Source organism: Ptychodera flava, chromosome 9 (genome assembly GCF_041260155.1).
Source record: "Ptychodera flava strain L36383 chromosome 9, AS_Pfla_20210202, whole genome shotgun sequence".
Taxonomy (NCBI): domain Eukaryota; kingdom Metazoa; phylum Hemichordata; class Enteropneusta; family Ptychoderidae; genus Ptychodera; species Ptychodera flava.
The window spans coordinates 18501922-18518852 of record NC_091936.1 but is presented as its reverse complement, the minus strand read 5'-3'; the positions used below and the strand labels follow the sequence as shown (position 1 = coordinate 18518852).

General features: G+C 40.0%; 1 protein-coding gene across 2 annotated transcripts in view; it reads left to right on the top strand.

The window, feature by feature from the left end:
- Positions 1-16931, top strand: part of LOC139140234 (MAM and LDL-receptor class A domain-containing protein 2-like) — a 54532-nt gene that overhangs the window by 25734 nt on the left and 11867 nt on the right. For both annotated transcript variants that reach the window (XM_070709334.1, XM_070709333.1), the window contains exons 14-28: positions 404-534; positions 1429-1513; positions 2627-2740; positions 3208-3455; positions 4263-4427; positions 6590-6836; positions 7459-7593; positions 8425-8808; positions 9181-9333; positions 11789-12048; positions 12460-12550; positions 14007-14144; positions 14854-15054; positions 15592-15744; positions 16448-16591. In XM_070709334.1, the coding sequence (XP_070565435.1) occupies positions 404-534; positions 1429-1513; positions 2627-2740; positions 3208-3455; positions 4263-4427; positions 6590-6836; positions 7459-7593; positions 8425-8808; positions 9181-9333; positions 11789-12048; positions 12460-12550; positions 14007-14144; positions 14854-15054; positions 15592-15744; positions 16448-16591 (2649 nt within the window). The remainder of the gene's footprint in view (positions 1-403; positions 535-1428; positions 1514-2626; positions 2741-3207; positions 3456-4262; positions 4428-6589; positions 6837-7458; positions 7594-8424; positions 8809-9180; positions 9334-11788; positions 12049-12459; positions 12551-14006; positions 14145-14853; positions 15055-15591; positions 15745-16447; positions 16592-16931) is intronic.

The window sequence follows — 16931 nt, the reverse complement described above, 5'->3', positions numbered from 1 at the left end:
ACCTTAACCCCACGTTGCTCATAAGCTTTAACTTTGCCTATTAACTATCATCAGCAAAAAACACATTAATTATCACTGCTACGGTATGCATTTTCTTCATTATGGATTTGCAAACAACCGAATAAGGAAAAATCAGTCCCCTTGCAAACCCAATTTTAAAGGTATACAGTCATCTGTAATCTAAATATGCCCAGATATGGTCAAAGGGGCGTTCCTTGGTATTCAAAATTCCTATGTGAGGGCGCTGTTTTAAAAAAGCGGCCATTCGCTTAAAATCTTTTATTGGTTAGATTTTCTCTTTCCATGGTAACTGTGGCAAAATTGGAACAGGTGACAATATACCTTTAAAGACGCAAAATGAATTAACATTGCTCACTTTTGCTCACCCTTTCGTCTTCTTAAGCGAGCGGAAAGCTGGATGTATTTTTCGACCAGAACAACGAACTGACGAGGGTATTTTTGGCTCGTGGCGACAAAGGCGACCGGTGGCACGTAGCAACTCTGCCTCTCGGTCGAATACGGACGGATTGGAAGGTAAATATTGTTGACCCGTTGCAGCAATGATCCATGCTGTGCATTAAAGGGTGCAGTCACCGTTTTCTGTGAGTGTGAGTTTTGTCAATGTTATGAAAACCTCAAAATTAAATTACGGACACCAATAAAAAGAACGTTGATCATGGGAGATATGAATGAAGCAGTTATATACACACGATTGAGCATGTCCGCTTGTTTATTAAATGCCTCAAATTACGCTGATTGGATTGAAATGAAATCCGTGAAAACAGGTGAATGTTTACAATATCCACAACCGGTCCGATTTTTGTATCTGTTGCTCAATAAGCAGAAAGATTAAGATCTCAATATGCCAAACCTAGCTGTGTCCCGGCCGGGTGGGTTTTCCCGTGTTTTGTCAAATTTATATATAAGCCGCGGCAGCTTGTAGGCGCCCTGACAACTGAAGAGCCCATACCCGACCAAACTTTTAGTGTATAGAGTTGCGGTAGTAATTGTAAAATTATTGGAGAAGATTTTTTTACAATAGAAGCCTATGGGAGCAGAATATGTGTCCACTTGTAAGTGGAGGGAACATAATGTTTAGGGCAAACTACATGTATAGTACACTTTGGTTCAGTTTGTAACCTCCACAAATGTAATAATCTCCATAAATATAATATCAACCATAATTGAAATAAAGTGCACCCATAAATGTAATATCACCCATAAATGTAACACAAATCAACCATAAATGTAATAAAAACGTGGTTGCAGGTTGTTACATTAATGGTTGACAGTTTTATTACATTTGCGGTTGATTTTATTACAATTGTGGTTGATATTACATTTGTGGAGATTATTTCATTTGTGGAGGTTACACAGTTAAGTCAAGACGTACGATAGCTATACTCATAAAAACTTCTTTGTCCACAGTTGCGTTTCCACGCCACACCGCTGATCAACAATGCTGGTGATATTGCCATCGATTCGATCGTACTGTCCCAATGTGATTTTCCAAGTAAGTTTCCAGGGCTTATTGCTACACAGTTGCTATAGCTTTAGGAAGTAATATGTATGTATGTATGTATGTATGTATGTATGTATGTATGTATGTATGTATGTTGTATGTATGTATTTTTGAATGGATGTATGGAAACTACAATTATATTTTTGTAGTGGTTGTGAGTGTTCATAGATCGTGTGTATAAGGATGGACAATATACATGTATACTAGCTACATGTATCTGTGCAAATCTGCAAAAGTTGAGTTGATAATAGAATAGAATAGAATATACTTTACTGTCCTTTAGCGGAAATATTTCTTTCGCTTCACCTACATATATACAATAAGACACACAAAGAAAATCACAAAGAAAACACAATAAAAGCTTACAAACGTAAACGTTGTTAAAAATTGATACAGGCTTATAAAATATAGACATCATGTAATGTGTAATCTAAAATGGGTGGAAGCTTACAAATTACAGAGTGGAATTTAGTATGCTTATTGCACTTGGTATGAAAGATTTCTTTAAAATATTCTTGCGAGTGATGGGCAATCGATAGCGTCTCCCTGAAGGCAACAGATCAAACTGAGAATACAATAGATGTGAGGCGTCACTTACATTAGCCTTGGCTTTCCTATATACAGATTGTCTGTACAAATTACAGAGCTGGCATTGTTTCTTGCCAATCGTTTTTCCGGCCATATTCACTACTCTTTCCAACTTATTCCTGATGATAACACTCAAGTTACCATACCACACTGTAATACTAAAAGGTATCACACTTTCTATGAGACTCCTGTACACCTTTTCTAAAACATCTTGTTAACATATGTTAACATATGTTACGAAAGAATGTGATAAGTCTGACCTTTTTATAAATTTAATTGGACAGTACAGTCATTCAACATTTGACGTGGTATAGGAATACAGCAAACGACTGAAAAACCCAAGAAGTTCATGACTTCGTTCTTTCTTAAACTATCAAGTCGTTCACAGTGTGAATGCGTCAATGACAGTGCCTAAATATGGTTAAATATCGCAATTCAGAGTCTGTTGATATTTCTAGTATGGTATGGAAGGATGTTGTTCACTGACATTTCGTACCGTTCTTTTGACCTCTGTAGCCCCGTCGGTTAACTGTATAGAGTTCCAATGCGACAACGGTGCATGTGCCAACTACGACGTACTCTGTGACTTTGAGGACAACTGTGGCGACGATTCCGATGAACGAGACTGCGGTAAGCTTGCGTCTTTTATGTCAAAAAGTGCACTCCGTCAAGAAAACCCATGTATTCGACCTGATGGTTACAGTTGACTTATTTCATATAAATTTTACAAATCCCTTTGAACGGGTTCTCAGTAAGATTGTTGGGTGGTAGCTGCAGCAAGCGAATTCGCTCATTGAACTTGTCGTAAGGGCAACATTATTGTACACTTTTTACTAATGCAACTGTCCTTACGTATAGGGAAGAGTACTTTAAGTAAAGGTTGGCGAACCTTGGTATGAATTTTTGCTGCATGATGACGATGACGACGATGGTGATAATAATTATTATTTTCATATTTTTATGAAAGTTAATAATAAATTCACATTTTTATCAAAATTAATAAAATTAATTCCCCGTGGTTTAACGCAAGCATTGCATTGTTCTGTCCTAGAGAATAAACCTGAACGTCATGCACCTTTGCTCTGTGTTTCGAGCAGGTAACTACCACATGTGCGATTTCGAATACGAAGAAAGCTGCGGCTACCAGAACGATGACTACCATGACATTAGCTGGTGGAGACACCAAGGACTGGCGTCGGAAATCAGCGGAGAGACGGGGCCTTCCAGAGACCACACTCGAAACACGGGGCTTGGTTGGTACATGTACGTCGACACCCGTTTTCCGAGGAGGCAGGGAGACGTCGCCCGGTTCTTGACGACAAATTTCCGACCGGGAACTTGCGAGGTAAACCACTAAACATTGACAGCGTTAATTCTTCTTGAGTACCCGCCCTGGAACCCGATTTTGTTTCGGGGGTGGTTTACAATCTAGCGATGTGGTTTACAATCTAGCGATGCATATACACGACGCATTCGGTGTTGATAATGATACTGCGACGTCAAGTCTGTAAATTTCCGTACGATTATCGTCTTTTAGTCTCTGAATATGCTCTTAGTTGCTCTATCACATGATAAGAATTATCAGAACCCGATAACTATTGCTGGTTAAGTGGCGCTTGCACCCCACACGGGGTTCAAAATCACTTTTTGGGCAAATATTCGTTCAATTTTAATTAATTTGTTAACTGAAGATTACAATATTGGTTGGGTTCACCTTTCAGCTTGTCAAGTAGTCGTAAGTTGCGTTATAAAAAGAGTTAATTTATGCAAGTGAATGCAAATCACCTGATTTCCTGGCTTCTCATTTCTCCCAATTTCAAAATTTCCAAAGGAAAAACGATTGTTCTTAAGGGCGTAGAGAATTTCGCGCGACATGTATGCTTTTGAGACTCCACCGTGTGTCACATCTCAGAGAACATGGATTGGGATGTAACACTGCATATTGATGTCACTATGGCAGTCAGTGTTAATTCATCGCCAGCATGATATCGTCAAACATTCTATGAAATGTCACATCACAGGTCCGTTACATGTTTCGTACAATGGAGTAATAACGATTATATATATATAACAATAATTGTGTTTCCTCAGAATTATCTTCTTAGACCACTCTGCAGCGAATTTAACTTTTATTCCTTTTTTTTTTCAACAGTTGCGATTCTATTACCATATTTGGGGAGATCACGTGGGAAGCTTTGAAGTTTACACGAGGACTGAAATCAACGGGCCGAAGAACTCCTTGTTCTATAGGGACACTAGCTCCGGTGATTGGTGGATAAGACACGCGACAGTTATTTCCGAATCAGCAAATTTCCAGGTAAAACAGATTTAAAAGCGATATCTTTTAAAAGAAATACCGTACGTATTTTAGTATCCTCTTATCTTTCCTCCCGTCCTATCCCATCCAATCAAATCCCCTCTCATCCCGTCAACTAACTTGTCGCATTACGTCACTCACAGTCCCACACACATCCCCTCGGATCACATAAAGTGAGATCACGTAAAGATCAGAGCTCACGACACTACACAATACTACATGACACGAAAGGACATCATGCAATGCCATATCATATCATATCATATCATATCATATCATATCATATCATATCATATCATATCATATCATATCATATCATAGCATATCATAGCATATCATATCATATCATATCATATCACATGTCTCGTCTTCTTTAGTCATGTCATGTCACATCAAAGCCATATCATGGATATATACACCACCGACAAACTCGTCAGAATACATAATTAAAGCTAAAAATTTCGTGTTTTTGAACACAGCTTCCCCCATAGACTGATAAAATTTGAAGGATATATCGGTAGATAATAATCAGATAGATTGGCAGAAAGACAAGAATTCAGGGACACATTATAGATAATAAGTTGGATGGATGGATGGATTGTAGAATACGTGTAAGATAGGAGAGCCTTCACTGTTATAAAACAATAAGTGTAATTCTTATTATTAGACCAAAAAAAAGATTTGTTTCTGGTCAGCGCGTGCGTCATTTCAGGACCTGTGCGCCATGTCCTTTTTTTTTTGGGGGGGGGGGGGTTACATGCTCACCAGCTATACTCGATATCCCTGTTTTGCATGTCCAAAAATACTGAAAAGAAGACGGAAATATTTTGTAGCCAGTAATAAAAGACAGTAAATGTTGCATCGATATTGCTAAATCAACATTGATGGGAATAAAAAAAAATGAAAAAAAGAAGGGAAAATCACTTTTGCTGAATGTCAAGGACCAGAAACAAATCGTTTTTTGGGTCTTACATTCCTCATTGAACGTTGGGTGCCCCATGGGATTCAAGTAACTTGTTGATGATGTAGTAGTCCGCAAAGTAATCATTTGACGGAAAGTCATCCAGAACTGTTTTGAACTTAACAATTTCGGCATTTAACGTTGACCATATTACAAATTTTACTTAGGAAATCTGAAAAAATCGATAGACCACATAACGGTGATTTAAATATGTCAGTGCACCGTTCAATGATGGAAATCGTTCTATATTTAATGGATTTTCGTCTGTCATGGGAATAAAGCATATTATTGGCATTTGCAAATATATCAAAAGTTGGAGTGAGAACTGTGTAATAAAAAGTTAAAACCTTGACAAGAAATTATGTACCAATGAGGCAGGAGACAATTTGCTCTCCTGACGTTGGGCTAACCATCAAATGGTCACCTGCCCTCATGCACACAGTCCCTTGTTTGGGAAATAATGTATAGTGCTGCTGATATCTATGCCAATGAATATCACGTTCACGTGGAGAGTAAAGTGTGCACGGAATCTATGCTCCCGCAGTTTTCGTACTAAGGGGGCTCTTAAGATGAATTATTTGATCAAAGCTTACTCGGCAGACTTATGTAGAATTGCAATGTGCCTCAGTGAGGGCCAAGTATTTTCAGCCTTAATTGAGGTAGTATTAGCCTCGAAATGAAAAGACTTAAACTTTTGCTCAAACTATCCTCTATTAAACTTTCGCCCATTCTCTTGCAAAGTCAATAGAAAAAAATCTGGGGTCACCGTGCAAAGTTTGGTACTAGAGAAACAAATAACCTAATATTACCTTATGGCCGCCATCCCTATGTTAACTCTATGGAGGAAAATAAAAATTGTCGTTTTTCGGAAAACGAAGATGGTGAATTTTTTCCTTATTCCGAGAGCTTAAAATGAGCCCACACAAATTGTTGTAAAATTTGTGTCCGGATATCTGTCCCCGAGGCTCAATCAACCTTAAAGGTATACAGTCACCTGTAATCGAAATATGCCAAAATATGGTCAAAGGGGCGTTCCTTAGTATTCAAAATGCCCATGTGAGGGCGCTCTTTAAAAAGCGGTCACCCGCTTAAAATCTGTGATAGTTTAGATTTTCTCTTTCCATGGTAACTGTGGCAAAATTGGAACAGGTGACAGTATACCTTTAATCGGAGTTAAACCCCCAAGTCTCCATTGTGACAGGTCGTCTTTGAGGTCATCGTCGGAGAGGGTAACTTTGGAGATGTTGCCATTGACGACATCGTTTTGACGCCTGAGTGCCAAGAGTACAGTGGCGCCTTGCCGATCGTAGAGCCCGACCCGACACCTCCTCCTCGCTGTCCACCCGGTCAGTTCGACTGTGACGATCCAATCATCACGTGCATTCCCGACACCCAGAGATGTGATTTCCAAGTAAACTGTCCGAACGCATATGACGAGGCCGTTTGTGGTAGGTAGTATACTGAATGTCATTCAGATGTTAATGGCAAATTCAATTTCACGAAAACAAGCACGTGTCGGGACCCGCCCATTGGTCGGTGAAATACCGAGATAGTGTTAGACAGCGGGTTGCTTAACTCTTTGATTTGATTTGATTTATTTAGCACTTTAAAACTTAAAAAAACATACAATACAAACGAAAAAGGACAAACACAAAAGTGCTGGGATATAACACAGAAAAGTTGAAAACTTATTTCCACCGTGGTGTCGAACTCGTGAATAACGTGTCCTTTTTCAACTTTATATACTGAATGAGCGAGGTAATAAGAACACAAGTAAATATTTCAAATTCGAAGTTCAGCAGCTGCAACAGCTTCGATATTTCTACTTTGGTTGCTAGAGCCGCTACCTTCATCTTATCAACTTTCTTGTGCGCCCTTGCTTTAGGGTACTGTGCGACTGGTTCCTCACAAAATAAACCGGATTGGTAAATACATGTACTTCTAAAGCCCAGGGTAGTCCTTTACAAGGTACACTGGACTGCGGCTAGAAGGACACGCCTTTCCTGTGAACGCACAGACTCTGGTAAACGGTTTAATCTAATCCCCTGCTTTCCTTTTGATTGGTCACAGCTACGTGCGATTTTGAAGAAGGTCAGTGCGGCTGGAAGGATGCCAGTGGTGGCGCTTACTACTGGGAGAGGTACCACGTAGGTGACAGTCCAACGACCCAAGCCCCAGAGCGAGACGGTGCAGGCAACACCGATGGTGAGTACACATAAAGGGGTTTGTCTCCAGAAAAGAAAACGCGCTCTTTCTCTCGTGTGCGAGTTTCCGACAATTCGACCTGTCATGTGCACACCCCGATCAAAAGATTGTCTTCCTTCGTTTGAAAATAATGCCCGATATCAACACTTTTTCTGTTTCCTCCTTTCGGTAACATTGAGCTTAATTTTTTAAATGAAATAAAATAAAAAATAAAATAAAACAAAAAATCAAACAGAGAGAAAACTTAAGAGTTAGAGTTATAATGGTTGCATAGTAGTGGTGGTATATTTAAGCAATAAAGCACACCCAGCGACAGTATACCACGAGATTTTGACCAGTTCACGACATGTATGCACGAGCGATAGCGAGTGCAAATGAGCTGGTCAAAATCGAGTGGTATACAGTCGCCGGGTGTGATTTATTGCTATTATATCAAGTATATTGAAATCCTGGCAAGGAAAGACAAAAACAGATTTTTGCTCAAGCTGAGAGCTCGCGCGTATGCCAGCCGCGGTATATCGCCAGTATACCACGGTTCTTTTCGAGTATCAACCAATCAGATCGCTGTATTTGCGCCATCAATATACTGGTAATGATATAATTACATATATCTGTGCGTGGATATATATGTTGTTGTAGCACAGGAGATATCATAATTTCCAAATTACGGTCTATTGTCTGTGCCACTATTTTGGATTTGGCAATACCATCGCTATTAAGATCCATTGCCGATTGGTTCGGTGATTAATGTCCATTGTTGATTGGTTGATAAATGTATATATCGATTGATGACCGATTTACTGATTGGTGATGGCATATCTTCGTACACAGGACACTATATGATGGTAAAGGGAGACAGTTCGCTGTTTTACTTCGCGGCCTTCCTAATCACTGAGACCAAGGGAAGGCTCGGCCAGAGTTGCAAGATGACCTTTATGTACCACCTTAGCGGTAAGGACACCGGCGCATTGGCCGTCCAGCTTCAGGACCCGGATGACTTCATCACGCTTTACATCCTTTGGATCAAAAGGAACGACCAGGGCGATGAATGGAAGAGGGCAGAACTGTTCATCGGCGAGCACGGAGCGGGGTGGGCAGTAGAGTTCGAGTCGTACCCACTTCTCGGCACATTTGTCGGCGAGGCTACCGACGTGTGTGTTGATGAGATCGAGCTCTTTGACTGCCACCCAAGTGACAACAAACCGTATGCAAGTGGTAATTACGTAATTTATGTTACAGTCACTTTCACATTTCATTTACAGATCATTTAATCACAAATAAATACTTCATTAACAAGTTAGCAACGTTATCATGTGAAACACATTTTGAAAAACTCAAGAGGCGAGAGAGTTCGCTCGGTATCGGTTATCGTCACCTTTACTGTTCATTCGCACTTTTCCCCAAATCTGCAATGCAGTGCTTTACATGATTAATTTTTGTGAACTTTCACCCGAAGGCCATTACATATTTCAAGGCATGATACTGAAAAAAGGAATGTTTATACTGAGCTGAAATAATGTGACACTCCCTCAAGCAAATGCCGTATAGGCCTTCCAAAAATGGCGGTTGTTGTTGCTTTTCGTTCAGAATTAACTTGTGACTTTGAGAGTGGAACTTGCGGATGGATTCAAGAACCAAATGATATTGACGTGGACCACTTTGACTGGGAGCGTAGGTCAGGGTCGACTCCAGGAAAAGCCACTGGCCCCGATGAAGATCGCACCAGAGGCACTAGAGACGGTCAGTAATATAGATAAATACTGAAAAAAAAACATATTTAGATGGTTGACGCGTTTGGTTGGGGCTACATTAAGTTTACTATCAATGCAGTTACCACTGCAAAGTACTTGCTTATTGCCTGGTCATGAGGGCTATAGCGCACGTCTATTACCCCGAGGGGCCGTGTGTTACCAGAAACACATCGCTATTCGGCCTCGGGGTATAGCGATGTGTTTCTGGTAACACACGGCCACGAGGGGTAATAGACGAGCGCTATAGCCCGAATAAAGACCACGCTATAGGTGTTTTATAACACACCACATGCTCATGTTGTATTGTTATAGTTTTAATGTGTTTTGATATTTTGCACCGCAACAATCCATTGTGACAAGTTCACTGAGCGATGTACAGCGGTTTCAGTTGTACGTGGTACTACTTTCTTTCAAAAAATATTCGAAGCATACCTAGCGACATCCTTAGTTGCACTTTAATCTTTTCCGTCGATGAGCTGTTCAAGTTCCTACGCTGTTGGAATGTTGGAAAATGTTGGAAAATCTGTTTTAGAGAATGTGTCGTCACCTATCCCGGACGCACATCACATTCCAGTCACCCGCCATTGTTGCAAAGCTGCAGACGACACTTCGCCCGTGACGGTCACGTGACCGGGCACTTTTCCAAATTTGGTCAGAACTATTTCCCTAGGGAAATAGCTTTTCAAAAAATACCCTCTGACGTCACTTTTTTCGATCCGGTGGGGACTAGACGTATCTATTTTCTCGTCACGTGACGTATTCTGGCGAATGGCGACACGGAATGAGCATGTGGCGAGTTATAATACTTGCTATACTTGCCTCAAGTCTGTGGACATATAGATATCAAAACAGAGTAAATTAAAGGAATAAACTTCAGCAGACTCTCGCGGTGATGGTGAAGTGATCGCGAAATTGGAGCAATCTACTTTGGCATAATTTATTTATTTATTTATTTCTCTTTAAATCGGACATCAATTGTCCATAGAAACACTATTACAAAAATGAAAGAATAAACTTAAAGACACGTGGAATAAAGCACCGGTGAGGGTGCTGACAGCCAACCTTATCTCACTAGAAAAGAGAATCAATCCAAAACTTGCGTAATTCAGATGAGAAATTCAAGCACTGATTCACTTGCTGAATAATTACATTATCACATATAGATATTCGTACCATAAAGCCATACATTTTTTTTCCTGAGTAAACTGTCAAATTATACAGATCGTTTGAAACAAACATGGAACTTGCACTACTGAACTTTCTGTATCCCAGAAAAATACGGGCAGCATTATTATAAGCAACTCTCAGTTTCATCATAGCCCCAAGAGAATATCTAAACCAAAGGTGAGATCCGTACAATTGGTAACAATAGGCTTTAAAATCATACATTTTACCCTTAAAGAACATAGCGAAAATTTCCTCAGAAGCATATTAGCTGAAACATAGAATGATCTCTTTTGACGATCAATATCTGCATCGTCTAAAAAGTGAGACGTTAGAAGACATCCCAGATACTTCTTAGTTTCTACAAATGCGATTTGTATACCATTTATGTAAACTTTAGGAAAATGTACAACTCTAGATTTGTTAGAGATGACACACAGGCATTCGGTTTTCTTTGTATTGAAAACAATGTCATGAGTGGTACCATAAGAACTACAAATATCTATCAATTTCTGCGTCCCTTTGACAGAAGGACATATCAAGCAAATGTCGTCGGCATACATTAAATGGTTTATAAACGTTCCACCGATATTACAGCCTACTTGAGATTTTACAAGCAAAGCACTCAAGTTATCACTATATACATTAAACAGTTTGGGGATAGGACACCGCCCTGTCTTACACCATTAGTAACTGTGAATCCAGATGAAATGCAATCACCCCAACGAATAATAATAGATTGCGTCCGATACCAAATGAGTAAAAATCTTACAATATAAATTGGAACCTTGCGAGAAATCAACTTCTTAAACAATGTCCAATGGTTCACACGATCGAATGCTTTTGAAGCATCCAAAAAAGTAATTATGACATTACTACCATTTTTTCTGTAATAATTGACAATTTCCTTTAAAACAAATAGGCACATGTCAGTAGAGTGACCCTTCTTAAAACCAAACTGGTAGTGAGACGTGTCAAGATACAACTCCATACTGTTCAAAAGAACAAATTCTAGAATTTTTGAAGCAATAGTCGACAGTGCAATAGGACGATAGTTGTTCTTATTACTGATATCACCATTCTTATAATGTCGCTTTTGATAGATGGTCAGGTGAACGCGATGGTTTTGGCCAGCCAGAAACTAAACCCGCCAAGCGACAACATACGTTGCATTGCGATCTAAGTGTTGGCAATCTCTGTCCAAACATTATTATCGCCCATCATGTCGATATTACCTGTATCATCTGAATAGGGCAATCGTTCTTACACACTCCCGACAGGTTTCTACATGGTGGCCCTTGGACAAGGCCGCATGAATCAGCGAGCAATAATGACCGTTTACCCACAGCCGAGGACCTCCAGCGAGGGAAGCTGTCTCAGCTTTTGGTATCACATGTACGGTGCCACCGTCGGCACGTTGAATGTCTGGCAACAGCGTCTGGGCTGGCCCGGCACCAGGCTGTGGACCAGGACGGGTACACAGGGTAACGAGTGGCATCAAGTCTTCGTCACTGTGATTCAAGATGGAATCCAGTTTCAGGTATTGAAAAATATCTTTCGCTTCTGTCGCGTAAATGACGTTTATGGCATAACGAAGATCAGGAAGATGCGTTGATGGTCCATTCAATGAATGATGTTGATGGAGCTTATTTGCACCATACAGAAACATATTTTGGTAAACCGGTAAAACAAACACGACTTGAAAGGAAAGACCATGATTGTCGACTTGAAAAATTGGATAACAATAAACCATCGTCACTGCCAATTCATAAGTCACAGTCATGAAATCTCCTGTACTGGACTTTTGTGACAGAGGACAATCAACAGCAAATATGACTGACTGTCTGCTCCTTTATTTTGTTTTTTATCGAGAAACCAGATCTCATCTGTGACCTCCGGGCTTAAGTTTGTACCTATGTTAATCGATCTGAATCAACTCTGATAATTGCAGATACACTTTGAAGCGGACATCAATAATGGCGAAGCGAGCGACATCGCTGTCGACGATATTACCTGGGACCCATACCCCTGCGAACCTACTGGTAAGCAAACACCACTGTGACGGTCAACAGACATAGAGCATTGTGACATATTAGTCGACATTTAATTCTTTCATGTTCAGGGTGGGTTGAGGCAATTGTGAGAAGTGAAAGAAGTGATGCCTTACGCAAGGACATGACGTCACTCAAAGTAATTACTCACATTTCCATACATTACTCAGAATTCTATTTGGTTTTATACCAGTATCGATTACTTTTCTAATAACCCTTTCTGCTCTACATATAAGCAGCATTCTGAAGCATCTGAACAATAGTTCAATCACATTTTTAGTAAAAAGGAGTTTAGATATTCAGTGAATATCACAAAATTTACGATAAAAATCGTAAAACTCACGGTCTGCAGGTACTGCAAATGTCGTACTTTTGGGACGCAAGTTATGATAAACTGATTCAGAAAGGGCCGTACAGTTAATATGTATATTTCTTTCGTTCTGTCCGTTCGGGGAAAAATTATATTCTTTTGTTTTAAAAAACAGGTGAAACTAATCTCTGCTTTCCACCTGGCTATTCTGTATGGCTAGGGATATAATCAGTGAAATATTTTACAAAAATGCTATCTCCTCTCTCATCACAGCATAATTTTTCCAATAATTTAAAATTTATCTGTACGTTTCAGAACTTACAAAACCTAGTCCATACTAGACTGCACTCAGGAATCTTAAATGGTACCACTGAATAACCACGGGATATCTTAAGTACTATAGAAATCGTATAAGCTTATATAGCAATATTTCCAATCAACTCAAATGCAGAGAGAGGTGTCATCAATATTTCAAAGCTGAATTGGTGAAAATGACGTTGTAGTTAGCAATATCTCTATCAGACATTCGCGTGTGTTGAAAGCCAAAGTTTGGGCAAAATTGACCTCTTCTGGTATACAATTCCTGTGTTTGTCTGATAGTGCCACAATTTGTCACTTTGCATGTCAAAACTCCAACTCCGATCATCAAGTGATTCGCCCAGGTTTTTTTGGGTGTAAGAAATCTAGATAATGCCAAGATGTACACTATAAACGAAGTGGATGAGTGTATACGGTATGTATGATGCACGCAGTGAACCAAGTTTAGCGTAACGAACAGATAAATGCTTTGGTGAATTAAGTCAACCAGTCTCCCAGCTTCAATCGACAATTGACTGATTGATTAGCTCTACGTGTAATGTCTTGAAGTGCAAGAACGAGTCGGACAAATGAATAATTTTACTTTGAAGATTTAAAAAGGTCTCTTGAAAGATTTCCTTTTGTGACGACGGCATCGATGAAAAGGGTGTGCCTGTTTCAGTCGACAGGTCATTTCGCACTTTTCGCACATTTAGTCTGCGAGAAACGTCGTCAAATTTTGTTACAGTCACACGCCTCCTTGGGTTTGGGTGTAACCGAAGCTTTCCGCAAAGGGAAATAATTTCGATCTCACTTAGACATTCTATTTTGCCTCTTCAGCCGTCTGTGATTTCGAGACTGGTTTCTGCGATTGGACGCACGACCCTGACAACGACATGAATTGGCGACGTGGTCGTGACGGTTCTCCGTCGAGCAGTACCGGTCCTGAGTATGATCACACCCTCGGTACATCGGAAGGTACGCTATCGTTTTTCATTCCAATAACAGATCGGATGCTTAGGATTGCAGTACATCAGAACTGGCCAAAGCCGGTTTGAAGTGGTATCTTGACGCCATACCTACTAGCCACCAACTTCAGCTGTATCTCTTCATCTTTCAGTTCTGAATTTTTGAAGGTTACAGGCACTATACATATCATGCTGTTTCTCATATACTTTTACTTGGCCAGTTTGCTTTTTAAACAACAGAGTGCCGCTTTTACTTCAAGTAGTGTGCGCCTCAAAAATGAAATACTTAAAAGAATAAAAGTCAGGGGTCACCTTGGATACATGTACTTGAGAAACGAGTTAACTAAATTTTACTGATATTTGGCATTTAAAATGGAAGCCCTCCCAATGTTTAACTCTTTGGGTAAAGTTTTCAATTTTCACAAAAACAAGACGACGAAAACTTGTATTCCATTAACAGCATACCAGCAAGCCACCGAGAAATAGAATCTCAATATCTGTCCCCGAGTCTCGTTCTAAAAGGGAAAATCGTGGATACAGTCCAAAAAGGTTATGGGAGGACACTTTACATCCCCTTGCAAATTTCATTAGGTCCAAAAATCTCTTAAATCGTATGTTTACACTTTCTTACACTGAAAAAACACCTTTGGCTATACAATTTCGTGGAAAGGACCGAGACATTGAGGGATTGAAATTAACGTATTTTTATACTATTTTAGGTTGGTTCTCTTACATTGAGACATCGTTTCCGAGACGGCCTGGTTTTAAAGCTATGCTGGTCAGTCACGTTTATCCGGCCGACTCTGTCCAGTGCTTCTCATTCTGGTATCACATGCACGGACGCCATATTGGAACGCTTTCTGTCTACGCCCGTGATGTGGAGACCGGTGGAGCCCGCCCTGAAATGTGGACGAAGTCAGGTGAGTGACGTCACTCATAGTGTAGACTTCAGGGGATCAGTGACATCACACCCAGCATAATGTTCGCCTGAAATTAGTTTTATGAATATTTGGCAAAATTATTGTAGACGAGGATCATGTAAATGTATGGTAAGATCCAAATAGAAATCCTTATTTGCATATTTGTAGTCACGTATTAAAGTTTAGACCATCGAAAACCTCGCGTCAGTGTTGTGTTTTGATTCTACATGAGAGAGAGAGAGAGAGAGAGAGAGAGAGAGAGAGAGAGAGAGAGAGAGAGAGAGAGAGAGAGAGAGAGAGAGAGAGAGAGAGAGAGAGAGATGAATGTTGTGCTTTTGAGTGCAAAATGAATCAATGGCAATTTCTACCTTTATCACATTTTCACAGTGCGTGTATATCAATAATTTTCGACAACGGTACATGTACATTGCAGTAAGAAAGTAAAGATTTATATTTGAGTGAGTGGCATTATTTAAAAAAGTTTGCCTATCCCAAAGACATAAGTCTGTTCATAAGTCTGTTGTTTGTTTTCTCCAGATGAACAAGGTAACATGTGGCGATACGGACATTTCGAAGCAACGAGCAACAACGATTATCAGATTGTCATTGAAGGCATCAAGGGCGAAGACACCAAAGGAGATATTGCCATCGATGACTTGCTACCAATACCAGGGTCATGTGGTATTCCAGGTAGGACAAACATATCAGACTTCACTCGTGACTGCAATCGGTATTCGGCGAACTATTGTTCGGGAATTCAATCGCAAACTGCTTATAGAGAGCATCGAATCCTTGTTCGACATTTTGAAAGTCTGTAGTAATAGCCGTAACTTTAAGAAGTTGAATTGTCCAGCACTATAGAAATGTAATGGGATGTAATGCATGTTTCTTGTTCTTTAATACAGCTTGAGCCAGCCCGGAATTTGCCGAATGGCTTTTGCTACAGGCCAAACAAATCTTTGCTTGCGCCGGGGGGAGGGGGCGCTAATTACGGGTTAATTACTGATTATATATTATCGCCGATAGATGAAAAACCTGCAGGATATGTTTTCGTTAAATTCGGAGAGGTTCATTGTGATGTTACATGTTTTAACAGAAAACGTTATATACTGATTTCAAACAATACTACAACTGACCGGAAAAATTAATGAATTTCATCGTATTCCGAGAACCACATAAGGTCACTCATTCGAAGAAAAGTACTGGTGAAATTATTGTGGTCCGAGGAGTTTTGATTTGTAATTTTGACTTTGCTCAAGAAATTTGACATTTGTATCAAAAATAAGTTGAGAAACGAAACTAGAGTGATACATCACAGAATGATGGATTCATCTCCTTGGAAATTATCGTTATATTCCCGACCGTTAATCAAATACTTTTCTGCCACACGCAGGTCACTGCACATTCGACGACGGCCACATGTGTGGTTGGACGAATGAGCGAGAACTCGACGACTTCGACTGGCAGAGGGACAAAGCAGGAACACCGACCGGAGGAACGGGGCCAGACAGAGATCACACGACGAATTCAGACTCCGGTAAGCGTTTACTGATCCCCGAATCGTGTAGCATCTCCTCATACTTGTGACTTTGACCACAGACAAATAAGAAAGTGCGTCGACATCTCACGGGCTATGGTCGATCAGCTCACAGTGTTCTTTATACAAACTACACAAAGACACAATTCTGCTGAGTATCCGACAATGCTCTAGTTTTAAAAATTTTATTGAAGGCAAAACGTGAGACCCTGATTTTTTAAATTTATTTTTATCGTGTTTTTTTTTGGGGGGGGGTTGTTTGTGAAATTTTTTCTTGTTCTTTTCCCAAATTACGTCAAAATGCTGGGTGTTCAACAATATGGGTCAACTCGCTAGCACA